At 43.2% G+C, this 22,372-nt stretch overlaps 2 protein-coding genes across 4 annotated transcripts in view; one reads left to right on the top strand and one right to left on the bottom strand.

Moving 5' to 3' along the window:
* rhpn1 (rhophilin Rho GTPase binding protein 1) overlaps positions 1-9,064 on the top strand; it is a 48,254-nt gene extending 39,190 nt beyond the window's left edge. Inside the window, exons 11-15 of the mRNA XM_062979938.1 lie at positions 1,426-1,620; positions 2,680-2,756; positions 3,014-3,160; positions 4,113-4,271; positions 7,630-9,064. Coding sequence (XP_062836008.1) covers positions 1,426-1,620; positions 2,680-2,756; positions 3,014-3,160; positions 4,113-4,271; positions 7,630-7,830 — 779 coding nt within the window. The 3' untranslated portion in view covers positions 7,831-9,064. The remainder of the gene's footprint in view (positions 1-1,425; positions 1,621-2,679; positions 2,757-3,013; positions 3,161-4,112; positions 4,272-7,629) is intronic.
* Positions 9,065-10,194: 1,130 nt separating this feature from the next.
* The window catches only part of LOC100567418 (rho GTPase-activating protein 39), a 302,316-nt gene continuing 290,138 nt past the window's right edge, over positions 10,195-22,372 (bottom strand). For all 3 annotated transcript variants that reach the window (XM_062979936.1, XM_062979934.1, XM_062979935.1), the window contains one exon: positions 10,195-20,119. In XM_062979936.1, the coding sequence (XP_062836006.1) occupies positions 19,925-20,119 (195 nt within the window). In that variant the 3' untranslated portion in view covers positions 10,195-19,924. The remainder of the gene's footprint in view (positions 20,120-22,372) is intronic.

Below are 22,372 nucleotides of genomic sequence, written 5' to 3'. Positions count from 1 at the left end.
TAAAAGAGTGATGGCATCACAGCGACCCACAAAACAACAAAACTACAGGCCCCCCAACCTCGAAATTTGACAACGCAACCCATCATCCACGCCTCTAGGTTGATACAACAAAAAGAAAAGACAAATAAAGTCCTAATTAGAGAGAGAGGAATAATTGCTTTTATCCAATTGCTGCCAGTTAGAAGGCTAAGCTCCTCCAACTTGGTCTCCTAGCAACCCAATAAAAATAATAAAAAACACTAAAAAAATTAATACAATAAAATACTATAACAAAAAATAACTAAAAATAATACGAGAAAATAATAAAATATAATAAAAAGATAACTTACAATAAAATTTATAAAAAAAATACAAATAACGTCAAATAAAAATTACACAACAATTTTAACCAATACCACCACCACTTTGCCATAGCAACGCGTGGCTGGGCACAGCTAGTAAAATAGATATTAATACAATTGCATTATTTGAGGCATCAGTAGGTTAAATGTTTTTGAATATTGATATAAAACTCTAATTTAAGATAATAGTAAGACTTTAATTAGATAAGACTGTCTAACTCTGATTACCTATATACGCAAGTATAAGCTGACCTGAATAGAAGCCGGCCAGGACCCTCATTCGAGTATTAGCCGAGGGGAGCTTTTTCAGCCCTAAAAAAGGGCTGAAAAACTAGGCTTATACTCGAGTATATACAGTAGTATAGCAAAATGTAGATATTCCCTATTGCACAAGTCATCTCTCAGAGGTTTTAGAGCAGTCTACAGTATTCCCAATGCATACGGAAAACCCTTTCTCATTTGGAAAACAAATAGCAATCAACAAGTATTATTTCAATTTTCCAGAATGGTTAGATAGAGTACAATCTAACCCTAGTACTATAATTGGCACTTTAATGACTATGATAGCTGGGTAATCACCCTTCCCTGATGACTTCGACATATTTTGCACCTTGGCTCAGAGCCTTGAATTTGATTCCTGATTTTATCATTTTATTTTGTACGTGACTTTTTATGACTGTTTTTATTGTTTCTGATGTTTTATTGCTGATTGATCTGTTTTATTGTTTTGCTTTTATATTGTTGTGTCCGGGCTTGGCCCCATGTAAGCCGCCCCGAATCCCTTTGGGGAGATGGGGCGGGGTATAAGAATAAAGTTGTTGTTATTATTATTATTATTATTATTATTATTATTATTATTATTATTATTAATGATATATGACCATATTTTACTGTTGTATTTGCTTTTATTAATTTTATATGTCGGTTTTTATCTATTGTATTCTGAATTATATATTATCCTATTGTATATGTTATAGCACTATTGCGTGTCATTGTATAAGCTGCCCCAGTCACTATGGGAGATGAAGATGGGGTACAAATAAAGACATTATCATCATCATCATCATCATCATTGTCTCTGCAGGAAAAGCTCACCTAAAGAAGGCCATCATGCGGCACGAGGAGGCCATGAGGATCCATGGCTTGTGCAAGATCCTGAGGAAGATGGACATCCTGCAGGAGGTGCTCTGCTTTGCCCACAAGCGTTCGCTTAGCAAATACTCTGAGATCGACCACGAGGAAGACTTCTTCGAGACACCAGATGCCCCCGACATCCACCGTAAGGGAACACCTAGCAAATGGCAGCTCTCGTTGCAGTGGGACAGGTTTCATTAAGCACTGATGTATTCATGTGGGATTTGTGGATTGATAGTGTTTAAATGCAATTTGTGCCATGCTTGTATTGCAACTGATTGCATCATCCAGAATGTACCATAGTGTGGAAACAGTTAATTGCCAAGAAGCTATGATGACCTTGATGTGTGGCTGGAACTAGGGAGTATCCAGACACAAGTGTTTGTGCACAACGATTGCATCAGTTTAGTTCAGTTCAGTTCAGTTCTGTCTGCCTAGAGTTTGAGTCAAGTTCTGTTGGAGAACAGAGCATTCCTGTGTTCGTCTGTCGTCTGCAAGTCTGTTTGTGTTGATTATTGCTGCATACAGTAAAACTTTGTAAATAGTTTTACCAACGTCTCTGAGTGTCTCTTCGTTCTGCGTTCCACTGCTTCCATCCAACTACCACTGCGCTGCAAATACTCTGATATGATGGAGCTCTCCAAGGCCCTGGAGCTGTTTGGGAATAGACTTCAGCACTTTGGAGAGCTCCATTGGGCAGCCCTTCCTCTGCACTTGTGGGCTGAACTTTTGCAGATTTGATTGCACTATGTAACATGATTTTTGTTCCTGAGTCATAAATGTCATTTCCTAATTGGTTCTATCATAAAAACATGGAAACAGTTTATTAAACTGCAAAAACTCAACCAATTCATCATAGTTTGTGGCACAAAAAAACAAGTTTCTGGAGTAGGACAACTACTTTCTTAGTAAAGATTGCACAATTAAAAAGGAAATAACACTTTCAAACCAGGAACAGATTTTTTTTTCAAATTTTGTTACATAGTGATATTCACAGATTTTAATAATCTCTAGGTCCTCCAGTGGGACTCTATAGTCACCTTTCCTTAGTCAGGTTAGAAGATCTCTCTGGGAATCTTGAGGTCCTGCAGTATGATTCTCACAGTCAACTTGATAGCTAAATATTTTAAAGATAAACCATTTGTAGCATTAAATTAAATTTTCCATCTCTTTCCCTGACCTCCCCACTCTTCTCTTCTTTCAGCCAAAACACACCAGAAACCGGAAATCAAATCCCCCAACTTCTCCAAAGTGAAAGTGACAGACATTTTCCATCGGCTGGTAAGTTTGTGGAAATAAGAGGTTGGGTGGATATAAACTAGGCCTGAAAGATGCTTGTGGATCCTTGTATTTAGTGTAATGAAAAGTCTTTGGGTATATAGAATGGGCAAAACATGTTAGGGCTTTTTATTAGTAGACTATTTCCCTTTTGTAAAAGTTGAGATCCATCTCTATTTTCTTTCATGGTTTCCATGGAAAGCTGCCTGGTTTTCCGCCTCTATCTTCTTCTAACCCATGCCATTCTGGTTTCCTTGTAGGGTCCACTATCGGTTTTCTGTGCCAAGAACAAGTGGCACCCGCCACGGACGGTGCACCTGGTGCGAGGAGAGAACGGCTTTGGCTTCACCCTCCGAGGAGACTCTCCGGTCCTCATCGCCGGAGTCATCGCCGGAGGCTGTGCAGCAGTGAGTAGCAATACTGCATTTCTTCCATTCTAAGACTGTTGTAGCTCAGGAAGCAGCTGAAGATTTTTCTGACAGTTCAGAGGACGGGGGATTTGATGGGTTTCAGAGTGAAGAATTTTCCAGTTGAGGCTGATGTTTTGGATTCCAATACTTATTCCCAGGTAACAGGGGAAACAAGGGAAAGGGAAAGTCCTGGTTCCCCTGGAAAATTATCTTAATCAGATGGGGAGTTTTCAAGAGAAGTTAGATTATGCTTGAGAACGAAGGGAGTGAAAAATAGACTGATTAGATACCCTGAGAGAATCCATGAGGAGACCTTGAAGCCCAGGTGTGTTTGACATGATTTCATGGCTACTTGATCAGGCTTAAAGAGTGTTAGTTTCAGGCCTTTCAGAGGAGACAACGTTGCCATAGGGATGGCTGGCTTCCCTGTCTCTGCTCTCAAGCTCACAATTCAAGTATTCTCAAGTCTCCTGTCCTGGTTCCTGCCTTTGTTTCATTGAAAGGTTTATCTTGGGAAAGTTCTTGCTTTCGTGTTTATGGATTTATGTCTGAAGAACTGCTGTGGATTGTGGTTCTCTTGAATTTATGTATTTTGGCATTCTTGGGTTGCAGCTATTTTGTATTTCCTATTCTGCTGATCCCTTTTTTGGAAATGCCCCTTTTTGCTTTTTTTTAACTTGCTTTCTTTAATAAACATTTTTAGATAGAACTACTGGATTCTGGTGTAGTGCTGCGGGGAAAGGTGTCCTCCGTGCTAGAGTGCAACAGCATCTTTCCCCCAGAGAAACATCTCCAAAAATGGGGTGCACCCACAATTTTAAGGTGCACCCCATTTTTGGGAAACGTTCCTATGGGGAAAAGACATGTCTTATATCTGTCTATCTATCCATCCATCCATCGATGCACCCATCGAAGCCACAATATTTCCCCCCTCTGGTGCTGTCTGCAGGAAGCCGGCCTGAAAGAAGGCGACTACATTGTCTCCATCGACGGGAAGGATTGCAAGTGGTCCAAACACGGTGAAGTGGTGCAGATGCTGAAGGTGGCCGGAGAGGAGGGGACCGAGGTCACCGTTGTCACTCTGCAGTACTCCGAAGGACAGGCCGCGGTAAGGCCAGCTGCTCACACCAGGCAAAATAGGGTTCAGGGAGGGCATGAATTGCAGGAGCAAAATGAATATATGAATATATTCATGAATATATGGCCTTGCTTCAAGTTGGAAAATACTTGTAGGCTGCTGAATAGTGTGAACTGTTTCTCTTAATTATGTGAACTGCTTCCCGCACTGATTAGCTGCAGCCAGAAGCACACAGAACTACATGGGTGGAACATTTTTGTTTGTTTATATATGTAATTTTTGGTTATAGGTTTTATATACAGTACTTAGGAGCCCCGGTGGCGAAGTGTGTTAAAGCACTGAGCTGCTGAAGTTGCAGACTGAAATGTCCCAGGTTCAAATCCCAGGAGTGGAATGAGCGCCCATTATTAGCTCAAGCTTCTGCCAACCTAGCAATTCAAAAACATGCCAATGTGAGTAGATCAATAGGTACCGCTCCAGTGGGAAAGTAACAGCGCTCCATGCAGTCATGCCGGCCATATGACCTTGTAGGTGTCTATGGACAACGCCGGCTCTTCGGCTTAGAAATGGAGCACCAACCCCAAGAGTCGGACACGACTAGACTTATTGTCAGGGGAAATCTTTACCTTTACCTATACAGTACTTGTGTTTTATATGGTTTTCATGCCTCTGTTTGCCTTCAATTGTGAGGATTGTCATGGGCCAGGCTTGTTCTTATATTCATTATTTGCTATTTCCTTTCAATCACTCTTAGTCTAAGACTTTGGTCCTCCAGGTGATTTGGAGTTCCTGAACAATACTCATAGCACTGAGGCTGCTGGGAGTTGCACTCCAAAAGCACCTGGAGGATTACAATTTGGTAATCGTTAGTCTAAAATCATTATATAAGTAATGTGTGACCCCTGCATTTGGAGGGGGGATACATTTGTAAAGACCTCTTCCTTCCCATAGATTTATTTATTTATTTATTTATTTACAGTATTTATATTCTGCCCTTCTCACCCCGAAGGGGACTCAGGGTGGATCACATTACACATATAAGGCAAACATTCAATGCCTTAACATAGAACAGAGACAGAGACAAACGCAGGCTCCGAGCTGGCCTCGAACTCATGACCTCTTGGTCAGAGTGATTTGTTGCACCTGGCAGCTGGCTGCTCACCAGTCTGCGCCACAGCCTGGCCTAGATAATAATAGTGACCCCTAGATTTCAATTACACCATGGAAACAAATTTGAAAAATTTTCTGTTCCTGGTTTGAAAGTGTTATTTCCTGTTTAATTGTGCGGGACTTACTTTGAAAGTAGTTCCATTCCAGAAACTTTGTTTTTGTAACTTCCACAAACTAGGTGAATTGGTTGAGGCTCTAAGAGTGACAGTAGAGTCTCACTTATCCAAGCTAAACGGGCCGGCAGAAGCTTGGATAAGCGAATATCTTGGATAATAAAGAGGGATTAAGGAAAAGCCTATTAAACATCAAATTAGGTTATGATTTTACAAATTAAGCACCAAAACATCATGTTATACAACAAATTCGGGGCTATGTTTGCTTTTATTGTTGTTTTTATTGTTTTTATTGTTATTTTAAGCAAATTGTATTGTTTTAATCTATTTCTGTAAACCGCTTCGAGCCAAACTGGGAGTAGCGGTATACAAGTCTAATAAATAAATAAATAAATAAATAAATTTGACAGAAAAAAGTAGTTGAATATGCAGTAATGCTGTGTAGTAATTACTGTATTTACGAATTTAGCACCAAAATAGCACGATATATTGAAAACATTGACTACAAAAATGGCTTGGATAATCCAGAGGCTTGGATAAGCGAGACTTGGCTAAGTGAGACTCTACTGTATTTATTGAAAAACTATAGCAAAAGGTACTGCAGAATATCCCTCTGACAGAAACAAAGTTTTCATAATTTAATAAACTTTCCCCGTGTTTTTATGGTAGAACCAATTAGGAAATGACATTTATGACCCAGGAACAAAAAATGTGTTACATAGTGTTATACTTGGGCTGGAAGCAAACGGTAGAACTTGGCTTTTCACTCAGGCCTTTGGTTAAGATCGCCTTTCTCCATCACAATTATTATGCTTATTATTATTGGTTTTATATCTGTAAGCCACCCCGAGTCCCTCTGGGGAGATGGTGGCGGGGTACAAAAATAAAATAATAATAATAATAATAATAATAATAATAAATATTATTATTATTATTATTATTATTATTATTATTATTATTATTATTATTATGCTCCTCGACCTTTTGTACTGGTTGCTCTTCTCCTGATTCCTGATGGCTTGATATTATTCAGGACTCCTCCCTACCTAATGTGACCTTAAATGATTCTAATGCACTTTATCTATTTACGAATTTGTTACTCATAATGTGCATCTTGCTTATCCACTATTGCAACCTCATTGTTTTTAATCTGATGTTTTAATTCTGTGTTGTGTTTTTCGCCTATTGTGTATTTTATTATTGGTTTTTGTTGTTGTCCTTTGATGTTTCATATTTTATCATTGCTTGTATTTTAATTTTGCTGTAAGCCACCCCGAGTCCCCTTTGGGGGAGATGGAGGCGGGATATAAATAAACTTATTATTATTATTATTATTTTATTATGACACAGCAAACAAGATAGATATGCTGGATTTCATATCACAAAATCACAAGTCGAACACTTCCCAAGTGTCTAGGGCTGTGTGATGTATTTTCGCTTGATGCGTGCAGATCCCAGCAGGGTGGCCTTTTGCAGTTGGCAGATCGTGATTTTGTCAATGTCTATTGTTTCCAAATGCCGGCTGAGATCTTTTGGCACGGCACCCAATGTGCCCATCACCACCGGGACCACCTGTACTGGTTTCTGCCAGAGTCTTTGAAGTTCAATCTTGAAGTCCTGATAGCGGCTGAGTTTTTCCTGTTGTTTTTCGTCAATGCGACTGTCACCTGGGATGGCACCATCAATGATCCAAACCTTTTTCTTTTCCACAACTGTGATGTCTGGTGTGTTGTGTTCCAGAACTTTGTCAGTCTGGATTCGGAAGTCCCATAGTATCTTTGCGTGCTCATTTTCCAATACTTTTGCAGGTTTGTGATCCCACCAGTTCTTTGCTGCTGGCAGATGGTACTTGAGGCATAATTATTATATTATAATAATATTATATTATTATATAATATAATATATTATTATTATTATTATTATTATTATTATTATTATTATTATTATTAGAACTACACTGGAGAACCTGGAGAGACCCACAAACGTTTCCAGACAGGGATATTTTTTAGAGCATGTGTAGTTCAACTGTGATGGATAAGGGGTCGTACTGCATGGTATAATGCAAATACTAATGACTATCCTATTCCATTTCTGTCTCTGGGAAGGGGGACAAGAAGTCCGTGGCGGCCATGTCGTCTTGCTCGGGGGTCCTGCTGAAGGGGGACAAGGAGAACAGCCGGAGGAGCCCCATGCAGAGCAAGGGGGCCAGCACTCTCTTGGCCTGGGGCAAGAAGAGCAAGCGGAGCAAGACCAGCACCTACAGCCTCCCCTTCTCTTCCGTCGGGGACAACGACCTCGCGTGCTGAGCCCCCCGGCCATCCCTCGGACCAAGGTCTTGCGGGAAGCCGCTTTCTGGCTGATGATGGATAGATAACCTTGGCAGTGGAATCAAGGATGTTCTCATTTTATCAGCCTTGCTTCTGAAAAGGAATGGGATAAAGAAGGAGAAACGAACTCTGGCCATATGGACTCTGGGTGAGCCTCCATGCTCAGGAGCAGTCCGTCTCCAAATGCTGATGGAGACAATAAGAGAGAGCAGTGCCCTTGACGCCCAACTTGTGAGTTCCTTGGAGAAGCCTTTGGAGGCCCTTCTTGGTTTCCTGGACTGGACTGAATGGCCAGATTCAACAGCCTTAAGGATTGCCGATTTTAGCCGGTTTCAAAGGCTTCCGGGATGCCCTTTTTAATCTCGCTCGACTAAAACCAGCTCATCTCTCTGTCTTTACGTCTTGCAGAAGGACCCAGATTTAAGGGGTTTAAGTTGAACAGTTGATGGAGGTTTCAAGAGATAATTGGAGAAGCAGCTGGTGGAAACATACACCCACAAAACTAAATTGGAATGAGGAAAGGGACGTTTACAAGACGTTTTGCAAGAGATTGAAGGTCAAAACATGCTTTGAAGGAAAGCACAGGTAATGTATGGCCAGAGCACAATCCTGTACACACTTATACAAAAGTACATTCCTCTGGACTCAATGGGATTTGGGATTTGTACATTCCAATGGGATTTGTACCTTAGTCCCCATTTTGCTGCTGTCTCTGCTCACATATTGGGCTTAGGCAAGCCTTTCGCTTATCTTATCTGCAATTTGGGCACAGTACTGCCTTACCTTTCAAGGGTGTTGTCAAGGTCTGGAACATGGTTGGCATCTTAGATGTGCGCACATTTCCCCTTGAGTGTAGTTCAATACTAATTTTTGTGTAAAATGTCTTGATATTGTCACCACGGAGGCTTCTGCATCTGTGGAAATCCCTTTTAGGAGGTAGCCTTCATAGGCTATGGCAAGGTAGCCCTTGGCTCTGCACTTGATCCCTGACCCACTGAACCCCGGTCATCCTTTTTATGTGGATTCCCCAGTTTATAATTCAGGAATAGTTGGGAAGAGGAACGTAATTTTTAATGTTTCTGTGTCTCACTGCCTTTTGTTTGATACTGACTGTGTTGATTTGAACCCTATCTCAAGAACAGAACCTACTTTCTTTGACTGATTCCAGCCTTGGGGACAAAACCCACATAGCAATAAAAGGAGTGCCTCTGTCCATGCGCGATCTGTTTATTTTTCTTCCACTAAATAAGATCAGCCTGCTTCTGAACCTTTGAATTTGGATGGAAGAGAGGAGTGTGCAGTTTGGGGTGTGTGTTCCCTGGTACCTCCTGATATGTTTTTGTCCAGGGGAACATGGTACAAATACCCAACAAATGGTATTTCTCTGATGTTGTGATACGCAATGACAAAGGTGTACTCGATAAGGTTAGAGATTCACAGAGCAGTGGTAAAGCTGATGGTGACGCAAATGATGGTGAAGGAGGTGGTGTTAGTGGAGGTGGTGAGAGGCGGTGGTGGTTATTTTGGCAGTGTTAGTGAAGATGGTGGAGGAGAATGTGGTTGTTTTGATGGTGATGGAGAAGATAGTGGTGACACTGGAGGTAAAGAAGATGGTAGTGGAAGAAGAGGTTGTAGTAGTGGAGGAAAAGGTACCATCTCCTCCAGTGTCACCACTATCTCCTCCATCACCATTTAAACAACCACCATCTCCACCAACTTCACTACCACTGCCAAAATAACCACCACTGCTTCTCGCCACCTCCACTACCACTACCACCACCACCACCACCTCCTCCACCATACCACCTCCTTCATCACCATTTGCATTACCACCATCACCTTTACCACTGCTATGTTGGTGGTGGTTGTGGATGAGGTGGTGGTGGTGAGGGTGGTGGAGAAGGACAAAAATTGTGGCAGTGAATTCCCGTGTAATAATGCTTCCAGATAGACTGGTAGCACGCAGAACTTGCATCCTGGAGAACAAGGTGGCAATGGTGGTGAAGGTGGTTGTTTTGGTGGTGACGGAGGAGGTAGTGTTGATACTAGAGGTGGAGGAGATGGTAGTGAAGGAAGAAGAGGCGGTAGTAGCAAAGGAAAAGGTGGTGGTGGAGGTGGTTGGTGCTGGTTATGGATGAGGTGGTGGTGGTGAGGGTGGTGGAGAAGGACAAAAATTTTGGCAGTGAATTCCCATGTAATAATGCTTCCAGATAGACTGGTAGCATGCAGAACTTGCATCCTGGAGAACAAGGCTGGATGGACCAGAGGTTTGACCCCGGGCAAGGTCACACCTTCGGGAGCCACGACTTCCAGAATCAAATACCAAGCGTCCTCCAGAGGATGTCCATATTCATCTTTTATTCACACAACATGGAGTTGCATCTACATTTCCATGCTTCATAATTACAAGAGTTAGTCAGACAACGTTACACAGTAGGTTGCCCCTTTCGCTTGTCCCGGAGGCCAGCAGCGTTCTGGACGTGCCCCTTCTCCGCCCCGCCCCACAGAAGTACGAGCCACTGACCACCCACCTTGCTTGCCGCTTCCCCAGTGCGTGAGGTGATTGTCCAAAGGAAACACCCAGGAATTTGGGGCGGAGGGGTCAGAGTTTTGTGAAAATAGGTGCAGGAGAAGACAAGGAAAACCCAAAACGGTATTGCTCGCCCATCCTGACCATAACATCGTCTTGTGTTCCATTAATCTGAGTCCAGTAGTTTCACACAACTTCCCGATTTACTTACACACATATAATTCGAAAAGAAAAGAAAAACCAATGTGGGGAAGGATCCTGTAATTACTGTTTACACCCAAATAGTTTTCAATGCTGGCGTTTTTAAGACATTTGGAGTTCTGAGCTGAACCAAGTTGGGAAAAAGGTGACAAAGTTGATGGCAAAAATAGGCCACATCTCAACCCACAGTTCTTGCCTTCCTGGTTTAATCATGGCTGGTCTCTGCTGAAACACCCTTCTTTCTGTGATGGAACCTGTCTTATGAATACTTGCCATGACTTTCAGGGAGCAGACACTAAAAGGTACCATCCTGTTCACACAGGGCGTGTTGACAATATCATGGAGGGGCATGAGCCATGGAGGGAAAACTCAAGTGTGCTCAATAGCGCAGAAAATACTCGGGGATCATAACAGTCCTCCCCATCCTTCTGTATCGTGCAGCAGCTGCTGCAAGTGGCGGGCATCTATTCTCCTTTCGATTAGGACTCAGCAGACTGATGTTTCCATTCCCTCCCTATCAGCTGTCTCTAATGTGAGGAGGATTTGTGACACTGATTCTACTTGTCACAACAAATATCCCCGGAGAATGTGGAAATGTCAGTCTGGTGCTCCCCAATCCTGAAGAGTCAGATTTGGGGGCACGTCAGGATAAGAATTACAAATCCCTCCCATTTTGATAATAGCTGACATCTCACCTGTGGCCTGTATTGTGTTTTGCTTTGCTCTGCCACATATGCTATGCTAAAAATGCTATAGCTGCAATATTGTTCACCCAGGGCCACCAACCAGAAGTTATGGCTACATACAATGCCAGACCTCAAGAACATCCTCTTAAACAAGAAACAGGCTCTGTCTACATGCTGGGCTGGTCAAATAGATATCAGATAAAGATCACCACGTACACCTTAGATATTGCTCATGTAGGTAGGTTGGACGGAAAGCAGTGCTAGAACTTGGTGGATCCTTTGGTCAAAGTTATTGTTTGTTGTCTGTTTGCTTTCCTGCTCCGTTTCAGGGCTCGTTTTAGCTTTGTATCCCACCTGGAAGACTACTGTGGGCCTGATATTCCAGTCTTTGTGACACAACTAAGGTAGTCTTTTAGCTAAGCCTCCAATCTAGAATCTCAGTCCTCTATTTATCAATGTCATGTATCCCAATGATTGATGTGCATGGTCACCTTGCCATGTGCCGGTAAAAGGCAAGGTTTCCATGCATCAGATCAATATGCTGACAGGCTGGAACCTTATAGCATTTTCATCTCCAGAAAGAGTAATTTATTGCATAGAATCATAGAATCATAGAATAGTAGAGTTGGAAGAGACCTCAAGGGCCATCTAGTCCAACCCCCCGCTAAGAAGCAGGAAATCGCATTCAAAGCACCCCCGACAGATGGCCATCCAGCCTCTGCTTAAAAGCCTCCAAAGAAGGAGCCTCCACCACGGCCCGGGGGAGAGAGTTCCACTGCCGAACAGCCCTCACAGTGAGGAAGTTCTTCCTGATGTTGAGGTGGAATCTCCTTTCCTGTAGTTTGAAGCCATTGTTCCGTGTCCTAGTCTGCAGGGCAGCAGAAAATAAGCTTGCTCCCTCCTCCCTATGACTTCCCCTCACATATTTGTACATGGCTATCATGTCTCCTCTCAGCCTTCTCTTCTGCAGGCTAAACATGCCCAGCTCTTTAAGCCTCTCCTCATAGGGCTTGTTCTCCAGACCCTTAATCATTTTAGTTGCCCTCCTCTGGACGCATATTGGACAATATCCTGCCAAACAGAATGTGTGCCAGCTTCAGGCATTAATCCTTGCTCTGCCAAGTATGACATTTATGTGCATCAACCCTTCCACAGAATTGGGTTTGTGGTGCCCCAGTTTAATCCCTCCTCCCCAATTTGGAAAATAACTTGTTTTAATTATCCATATTCGGTATGCATTACAGCCATATCTCACCAACTGACAGATCTGGGTGGTTCCACCGAGCCAATAGTTTCTGGTGCTGAAATGACATAGGAAAAAAGGTGCTTTGAGAAACACGATTTTGGTGTATCTGAACCCAGAGAGTGCTTACAGCAAAATCGGGGATGTGGCATGTGTGGCAGTTCAAAGATGCCACATTTTGTAGCTGTTGTTCATTAATTCATTCACAAAAGATCAGATAAATGCCTCTCAGAGAAGGATACTGTGAAAGCATCACAACTTTGCTCCTGGTCTATGCATGATGAAATCTGTGGTCAAGGAATTTTCTTGCATCTCTTCTATCCTCCTAACATTTGTTATTCTTCTTTGGATTTTGATATGTCCAGAAGCAGGTGCAGGAGAACTGTCCTCCCCTCAAAACCCACCAACCAACTATCTCAGGATCACCTCAAGTCTGAGAATGGCACTAATCTCAGACCTGAATTGACCCTGGAATAGTGCGTTGGTGGGTTTGATGTGAAGCATCTCCTAATGGTTTCTACCCTTCTATTTCTCCACCAAAGTTATTTGTTTGATGTAAATAATCTCCTGATGGTTTCCACCGTTCTATTTCTCCACCAAAGTTATTTGTTTGATGTAAATAATCTCCTGATGGTTTCCACCGTTCTATTTCTCCACCAAAGTTATTTGTTTGATGTAAATAATCTCCTGATGGTTTCCACCGTTCTATTTCTCCACCAAAGTTATTTGTTTGATGTAAATAATCTCCTGATGGTTTCCACCGTTCTATTTCTCCACCAAAGTTATTTGTTTGATGTAAATAATCTCCTGATGGTTTCCACCGTTCTATTTCTCCACCAAAGTTATTTGTTTGATGTAAATAATCTCCTGATGGTTTCCACCGTTCTAATTCTCCACCAAAGTTACTGCTTTGATGTGAAGCATCTCCTGATGGTTTCCATCCTTTTATTTCTCTACCAAAGTTAATGGTTTGATGTGAACCATCTCCTGGCAGTTTCCATCCTTCTACTTCTCCACCAAAGTTACTGCTTTGATGTGAAGCATCTCCTGAAGGTTTCCATCCTTTTTTTTCTCCACCAAAGTTAATGGTTTAATGTGAACCATCTCCTGATGGTTTCCATCCTTCTAATTCTCCACCAAAGTTACTGCTTTGATGTGAACCATCTTCTGATGATTTTCATCCTTCCATTTCTCCACCAAAGCTACGGGTTTGATAGGAACCATCTTCTGATGGTTTACACTGTTCTATTTCTCCACGAAAATTACAGAATGGTCCCCACCCACCAACCACTTCAGTCATGTTTCAGCTTGGCTCTTGTTCAATTCCAAGCTACTTCTGGTGGCTCTGCTGAAGAACGGTGGAAGAACGATTAAGGGACACATTTCCACACTTCCGGTGCACCTTATGCCTCACAGAAGCGTGATGAAAGGAGTGCCACTAGACTCACATTATTCACTCATGACACATTAAATGGAGGACTATTGAAAAGAATCATAGGGTTGGAAGAGACCACAAGGCCATGCAGTCCAACTCCATTTTGTCATACAGGAAAACATTGCGAACCACCGAAACTTCTCTCTGCTACATTCCTCTACCTCTTCTTCCTCTACTAACTGTTTCTCCTCCATATCTTTTATTTTATATTGTTTAGTGACATCATAACTGTCCATAAACAAACATGTCTACAATACTTAAGCTATGGGAATGTCGACGAACTGCAATATCTATTCCCAAGTGAGGCAAGGGAGAGAGAGAAAAACCCATTATTCTGCTCCAAATACACCAAAAACATGAATTTATGTGGATGATGTAATTCTATGCACCCATCAATCAAAGGAAACAGGAGCCACAAATGTGAATGGCTCAGGCTGTAGCTCTGTCAGTGGCAAGTAACGGGCCGTTCAGGTGTTAAGGCACTTGGTTATGTTCGGTTCTTTGCTCAGGGAGGGTCCCAAATGAAAGGAATGACTCCTGCTACAATTAAACCCTTGGGTCATTTTGATTTGGACACGGATAGGTCATTGCTTACACCAGAGGAGAGTGCATTCTCTAAGTTGCACTCCCATTAATTCATGTTTATTGGTCACAAAGCATTCTGGAAGGATGGGGCCATAGCAGAGACATGGCAAGAGGAAGGACTGACGTATCCTCCCAGAACAAACCAGTTTGGAGCCAATGGGAATCCACTTTTACTTCCAAGTTCATGGATATATATTGGCAGCAACTTGGTTTGGTTGCCCTCTAGCGCACTATCTGCCCAGAGTTATTGGTACATGGTCCATCATCCACTGATGTGAAAGCAAACCACACACAGAACCACAGATCTCTTCAGCTTTAGGTTCAATAGATGGCTGTGGCGGGCAGTACAAAAATAATAAAACAGATTTGTCAATCAAATGCCACAAAACTTAGCAAATGTCCTAGAAAATGAGCCAAGTTGTCTCATTCCACAAGATCTGGAAATTAAAGAAACCTAATTTGTATACATTGATGTGGGGTTTTGGGGGGGGGGGTGGCAGTGGGCAATAAATCTACAGACAACCTGATGAGAACAGAAGGGAAGGGAGGCAGTCCAAGCCAGTGATAAGTCTCTTTATATATAAAGATTCTTGTAGGAGTTGAATGCTTTTGTGTGCAGAAAATGCCAGATTGCGGTGGTACAGACAACACATGGGTGCTTAATCCCTTAATCCCAGTTAGAAAGCTCTATCACCAAGAAGGAGGGAATAAACATATATATTTTTGGTCAGATTCCAAAGGAGAAGCATCTTTTGAAGGCAGCAACAAAATAAATAGCAGAAAAGTAAGCCAACATCACAGTCATATAAATAAAGAGCCGCCCATGACGGGCAATGAAACAATATACACCTCTGGATTAACTTTTCTTTTTGTTAGCAACTTCATAACGGAACATTAGCTTTCCTTATACCACTATATAATATATCTTTTACTGGCCAGGAGGAGACGGAGGGCAGAAACCCTTGGTCAATCTGGAGAAGAAAAGGTCACCCAGGAGAAACGTATTTCAAGGAGTCTATGAATTAAAACAGCAGTTTCCAACTCAGTTGATTCCTCATTTGTGTGCTAAAGAATGGCTCGGGCATGTTTTGATTGGCTGCTAAGCCGATTAAGCGATCTCCCAGATGACAGACCTCTCTATAGCCAAGGCGGCTACCATATAGTCACCTTGAGCCCTAATATCGGGAAAAAGGTAGGATAAAAGTAAAGTAAGCAAGTACAACAATATCAGCCCAGCTCAGAACTTGCAGACTCAGATTAGCCATGGCTTTCTTGTTTGAACCTATCTACCTGCAATGCGCTTTCTTTCTTTTCCTATTGCCTTATTGAAGGATTTTTCTCAATTATTGGTGGAAAAAAGCACCTTAAATGGACCTTAAATGGTGCACAATCCCCATCCGGTCAAATTTCCTTACACAATCCTTCCCCAAACTGGATCAAATTTGGACGCTGGATGAAACTAATGAGCCACGGCCTGGCATTGGGTTTCTGGAGACAGATTTTGGATAACCACTGATCTTCACTCATAAAAGAAGAACCACCTGGCAACTTCAACGTCCCTTTGATTATCACAGGTGTGATCTTTACCCTCTTCCTTCTACATGCTAAACTCCATCACCTGCAAACAGAAGAATTATATGCTTAAATCATTTCCAGTATCTCTTTAGAAACCTGGAGAGGGAAGGAAAATGTCATGGAGAAGGAAAATAAAATTATTTTGGGGGGATGCAATGTCTCGTTCTCACCTCTGATTATATAAAATCCAAGCCTACTACTGCATCCAGTCTGGTAAGATGAGCAGCAATTAAAGTCCTTCTGACCTTCCTGGAAAAAAACACCCCAAATGTCTTCTTCCTGAACTCCTCCCCAGCTATGCCCTTGTGCTCCATCTCTCCAAATCTTCCAGCTAAATCTCCAGCGGATCCTCCTTTTTGTCCCAGTTTGCAATTGCCACCCGTTTCCACACAGACCCTTTAATGCCAGACAATAAAATTGCTCTATAATAGTTTTTGCTCCAAATTTTTTATCACTACCCTCCAACTGTCCTCTGCCATCCTACTTTCTCAGCTGCTTTTAAAAGGTCCCAGTTTCTTTCTCTCCTCCTTTTTCCCCACTTTGTGCACAACTTTCTTCCATTGCTGCAAACCCAATTCGATGTGCAAAAAAAGGGGATTTTGTACTCAGTTAACTTAGCAGAAGGGAGAGGAGAGAAAGAAGAAGGATTGTGTCCTTCCATGTCGGGCATTCCCTCTCATGACTGACACTCTCATGTTCCTTGAATCTAAGTGTCCCACTTTTCCTTTGCGACATGCTGGCGTGTGTGACACGGACCAAATAGGATGTCAAATGGGATGGCTCAAAGGATGCTTGGGAGTCCTGACTTCTTAGGGTCTTGCCAAGGGAAGGCATGGTGCACTTGAAGTTCAGGAAGCATCTGAGGAGAGAGAGAGCCCTTCTGAAAACGAAGAGGACCACATGGTGCTCTGCCTGACCAGGGAAAAGGCATGGCCACTTCTCTTCTGTGGCTTGCTGTGGGAAAAGGCACTTTCTCTGGGAAGCCACTTTGAGCGCCTGAGTGGCCACTCTTTGGAAGGCCCGGCACCTGAGCATGGGCAGAAAACCCATGGCAGCTTAGAGGAAGCTGTCCCTCTACATAGATGATCTGTCTAGAAGCTCTGCTGGAGGATTGGCCACCCAACTTCTCCCAAATCAAGGGCAGGAGGACATCTAAGGAGCTCTCCAGTGCAAAGAAAAGCTGGGTTGTAGATGAAGTAGGCCTTCAAGTGGCTCAAGAAGAAGCAATGGGTCACCTTGGGAAAGAGAGTCACTCTCTTCTTCTGATCCTCATCATCTTACCTCATCTTCCTTGACCATTTTGTCTGGACAAAGGATAGGAGTGTGAGCTCTGCCTGAAGAACAGGCCAGAAGGAACAAGACTGGGCTCATCTGCTCACAGCATTCCCTCTACAAACCCTTGTTCTGAGAGCAGGTGCAAGGTGCCGGTATCTGCCCAACTTTCTGAGAGGATGCTCAAAGCACTCAGAAGTAAGGTTTACTAAAAGGAAGGCTGTGGGATGCAATGTCTCCTTCTCACCTCTCATTGTATAAAATCCAAGCCTGCAACTGCACCCGGTCTCGGAGGAAGAGCGGCAATAAAAGTCCTTCTAACCTCCTTGGAATAAGACAACTTTCTTGAATCTCAATTCTCGCTTCAGCTTTATACACCTGACATGAAAATTTCTACTTATGAGAGGACTTCGTAGGAGGGCTTTACTTACAGCCCCTCCTCAAAGATATTCCCAAATGTTTTGCAGAGATGTGCTCATTGATGAACATTCTGGGCTGAAACAGATGCGATGAAGGTTATCAAAAGCAAACTCATCTCAGACAGAATATCAGGAGAAAGAAAAACTGGAGCTCCAAGAAGACACTATATTGCAAATCAAAACAGAGGGGAAATACCTTAAGGTTGGAGAAGAACAAATTCAGATGCTTTTCACAGCTGAGAGGAAGCATTTCAGGGAAATGTAGTCTCACCCCACTTTCCCTGCAACTTTTCTTATGCGTTTTTCTTGCTCAGGAGGCCATAGGGAAGGAAAGATAGCTGAAGTGTGGCCTGTTGGAAGGCAAGGCTATTTCCCAGGTGTTTTTGGGGTTCCCTCACTGATAGCCCCAGGAAAGGCTACTCACTTGTCATTAACTCTCTCCCACTTGAAAAGACTTTGGGACCCTGGTAGAGAATAATCCTAAAGTAGTGATTCCCAAACTCTGGTCCTCCAGATGATGTTTGCAACTCTTGGAAGCCTTGGCTGATTTGGCCAATCATCAGGGATTCCGGCAGCGAAGTCCAAAACTCCTGGAGAGCCAGATTTTGGAAAGCATTATAATAAAGAAATGAAAATCACCAGGGAAAGGAATCTGTCTCAATTCTGGGGTTGTTGTATGTTTTCCGGGCTGTATGGCCATGTTCTAGAAGTATTCTCTCCTGATGTTTCGCCCACATCTATGGCAGGCAACCGCTGAGGATGCCTGCCATAGAAGTGGGCGAAACATCAGGAGAGAATACTTCTGGAACATGGCCATACAGCCCGGAAAACATACAACAACCCTGTGATCCTGGCCATGGAAGCCTTCGACAACACATTGTCTCAATTCTAACCTTGAGGTTCAGGACAGAGCAGGAATCTCACCAAAACTTGGCATCAATCTGGGTGAGAACATCTCTTGAGGATGATTTAGTTGCTCCTTTTGTGGTAAACTGTAAAGTGCAGGAGGATCTGCAGGAATCAGGAGTTCAAATGGGTCTGTTCTGGCCTCCTGCACCCACCCAATTCATGCAAACAGACCCAGCTTTGACCAGACAACAAAGCCGTGGCTCCCGTGGGTCGGTATGTTAATGTTATGTCACCTTGGCAAGGCAAGCAAGGAAAGGGGGCCCAGGGACCTTCCACTAACCACGCTCAGCCGATTCTGAAAGCTAAAGTAGCCGCTGCTGAAGCCTATTAGTATACTTATTGTCCATTTGTGTGGGTTTCAAGAGAGAAAGAGGGAGAAAGAGGGGGCGAGGGGCATGGATTGGCCCCTTCTGGCAGTGAATGTGCTGGAACAAGGGAAGGAAACAGTTAACGGGGGGCCGTGAGAGAGCAGCGCTTGTGTCTGCTGCATTTTGTCAGCCCTGGGAGACAGCCTGGCATCCCAGTGATGGAGATCTGGCTGCTCCGAGTCCAACCTGGGATGCCCCGTTGGGAACCCGATGTCCACCCCCACCGCCATCACCTCTTCCAGAGGGTCTCCGCTAGCAGGGCTTGGCCTGAGGCTCCTTCATTTCCCCTGGGAAGCTAACGGCATGCAACCCTCACCCGACAGGGTCTGGTTTCCACCTTAAAAACCAACCCCATTCACCACCCCTTGCCTTTGCCCCCCAAGCCTGGAATCTGGCAGCCTCTCCCCAGGAAAGCGGATAGGAAACTGAGTCAGGAAGGAGGGAGAGAGGGCTCATGGCGTCCTCTCCCTTCCCGACCATCCAACCCCCTCAACCTTACAGTTCACCTGATGTCTCCCAGGCTGGTCACTGATTCAAATCCTCCTTGTGAAGAATGCTAGTCCTGCCCCAGAGAGGTGTGTCCCATTGGATGTCCTGGTTGGAGAAGACGTTTTTCCCAAATGAGAGCACCACAGTTTCCTCCTCCGAGACACGGGGCGGCACCAAGGCAAGGAGGAGGTGGAGGCCACGGGAGCGTTTGCTCTGCCCCCGTCGGTGCCCGCCCACCAATGACGTTTCCCTTTGTTGCGTCAAAAACAGTTCTCGCTGACTCACTGACTGGGAGGTGGAGGGGGTGGCGGGGCTCGGAGGAAAGGGGTCCCGTTCCACCCTGGTTCCGTCCACACCGGTGCTATAGGACCCCCTCCATGAAGCTCGTGTCCAGGTGCTGGATCAGCACCCGGATGAAGGACATTTCCTTGCGGGTGTTCTCAAAAATGATCCGCGGGTCGTCCGACTGGCAGCGGAGGCAGTTGGGGGCCATCACCATGGCCAGGTTGTTGACGTCCATCTTGGTGACCGCCACGTTGCCGGGCTGCACAAACACCTGGGGAAAGAGGAGTCACAATTGGGCAGCTGTGAAGCCATAATTCACCGTATAAACTTGTCTTGTTTTGTCTTTCAAGAACAGCCTTAAAACACTGTGGTAAGTAAATGAAAAGTGTTTTACTTCAGCAAAACATAAAGTACAGCACACTCAGTGGGATAATGCAAAAGGAAGCAAGGAAGTCTTTGGGCAAGCACTGATAAATTCCCAAACCAAATAGCAGTCTTACTTCAGACAAAGAAACAGCAATAAATTCTTAGGAGCAGTTTCCCAGATGCAGACTAGAAGCAGGCACAAGGGGAGCAAAGAGTCAGTTTGTTACCAGCAAGAGCTGGCTGCACCTGCTTCTGCTTTATAGCCCTGAGTCCCCTCACAGCTGCTAGGACAGTTCCTAATTACTCAGCTGCATTTCTGGCAGCTATTCTAGCTGAACGACGTCTCTGCTCTGTTTCCTTTCGCCTCTCCTGAAATGTGGGTACTTGCAAAGTCTCCTCCTCAGATTCCAACTCACCCTCTGATTCATGAACTCTTTCCTGCTCCCCTTCCTCTTCTGAAGAGGAGGAATCTCTAACAAAACAGTTTATTAAGTTCAAAAACTGGTTTTTATCCTTTCACTGATGAATTGCCGCATAGGTAATCCTGGTCATCACATTTAACAGGTCATGGGGCTTGGATAGCGAGAAGTGGTTTAAAAGATTGTGGGGTTTGCATTGCAAGAAGTGAATTTAAAAAGCGTGGAGCTCCCATTGGAAAAAAAAAGTGGTTTAAACATCATAATAGAATAGCTGGTGAAACCAAGGGGAAAAGATTACATGCTTGATCATACAAATATTCAACAGCATTCCTGTACCTTCGTATTATGTAAAGAGAAGTTAAGGGTGGGGCTTCATGGGTGGGAATGGGGAGGTGGTGGGACTGGGGGAAAATACTTGTATTTTGATTGTGGAGTATCAAAGATTGTATGTTTCTATGTGTATGTATATACAGTAGAGTTTCGCTTATCCAACCTTCGCTTATCCAAAGTTCTCTATTATCCAACGCAGTCTGCCTCCCGCCTGGATCCACAGCTGTTTCTCTAGGCAGCAATTCCATCTTTATTTGTAGTCAATTTTTTAGTAGTCAATGTTTTTGTAGTCAATGATTTCATATGGTACTAAATTCGTAAATACAGTAATTGCTACATAACGTTACCATGTATTGAATTGGTTTTTTCAGTCAATTTGTCATAAAACATGATGTTTTGGTGTTTAATTTGCAAAATCATAACGTAATTTGATGATTAATAGGCTTTGCCTTAATCTCTCCTTATTGTACAACGTTTTCACTTATCCAACGTTCTGCTGGCCCGTTTACGTTGGATAAGTGAGACTCTACTGTATATATATATATATTTCACAATAAAAAAGGGAAAAAAACCCCTATGTGCTCTGTTTCTCTACGTTTACTGTGTTTCCCTTTTGTTGTTGTTGCTATACTGATTCTTTTTAAGTGTCGTAATACTAGAACTTTTTTTTTTTAAAAAAAGGTCCATGTAATGATCGCACCCCATATTTTGGCAAAAAAATTGGTATAGAATTGGCAATGATTATGTGGTGAAAAATGGCCCTTGCTCAACCTGTCCTTTTTCTAAGCTAACTGTAATAGTAGAAAGAATATCAGGGTTCGATGAATAGGAGCTGACATGCCGTATATATATCCATGCTGTTGTATTACCTTGTTAACCCACATCTGATATGTATTATGTTGTTTGCTATGGAATGTGATGTTATTCATCTGCAGTTGTACTGCTATGCTCTATTAACAAATTGTACGAGTATGCTGCTAATGGAAATTAAAGTATGTTCTAGAACTCGAGTATGTTTTAGATCAGGCATGGGCTGTTAGGAATTGTGAAAATTGAAGTCCAAAACACTTGGAGGATTGAACTTTGCCCATTCCTGATCTAAATATAGAGGAATCACCTCTATATTATGCTGAGATCTTATTTAATGAAGTTTGGTCATATCAGTGGATCAGGTAAACACGTCTGGCTATCAAAGGTTTCAGTTTATTCCAATCTTCCCTGCTGAAAGTTTTTATGGTGTTGTAAACTAGTTAAATTAGTCTCCCTGCATAAAGCGGTACCTAGAATATTCTACTTACAGACACATCTGCTTTCGAGTTGCTTAGGTCAACAGCAAGCTGGGCTATTAACGGTCGGGAATTTCAGCCCCGACCCAGGCTTCGAACCAATGACCTCACAGTCAGTGGTGA

Source organism: Anolis carolinensis, chromosome 4 (assembly GCF_035594765.1).
Source record: "Anolis carolinensis isolate JA03-04 chromosome 4, rAnoCar3.1.pri, whole genome shotgun sequence".
Classification (NCBI taxonomy): Eukaryota; Metazoa; Chordata; class Lepidosauria; order Squamata; family Dactyloidae; genus Anolis; species Anolis carolinensis.
The sequence above is the reverse complement of the archived record's forward strand: the minus strand, read 5'-3'. Positions and strand labels throughout refer to the sequence as shown.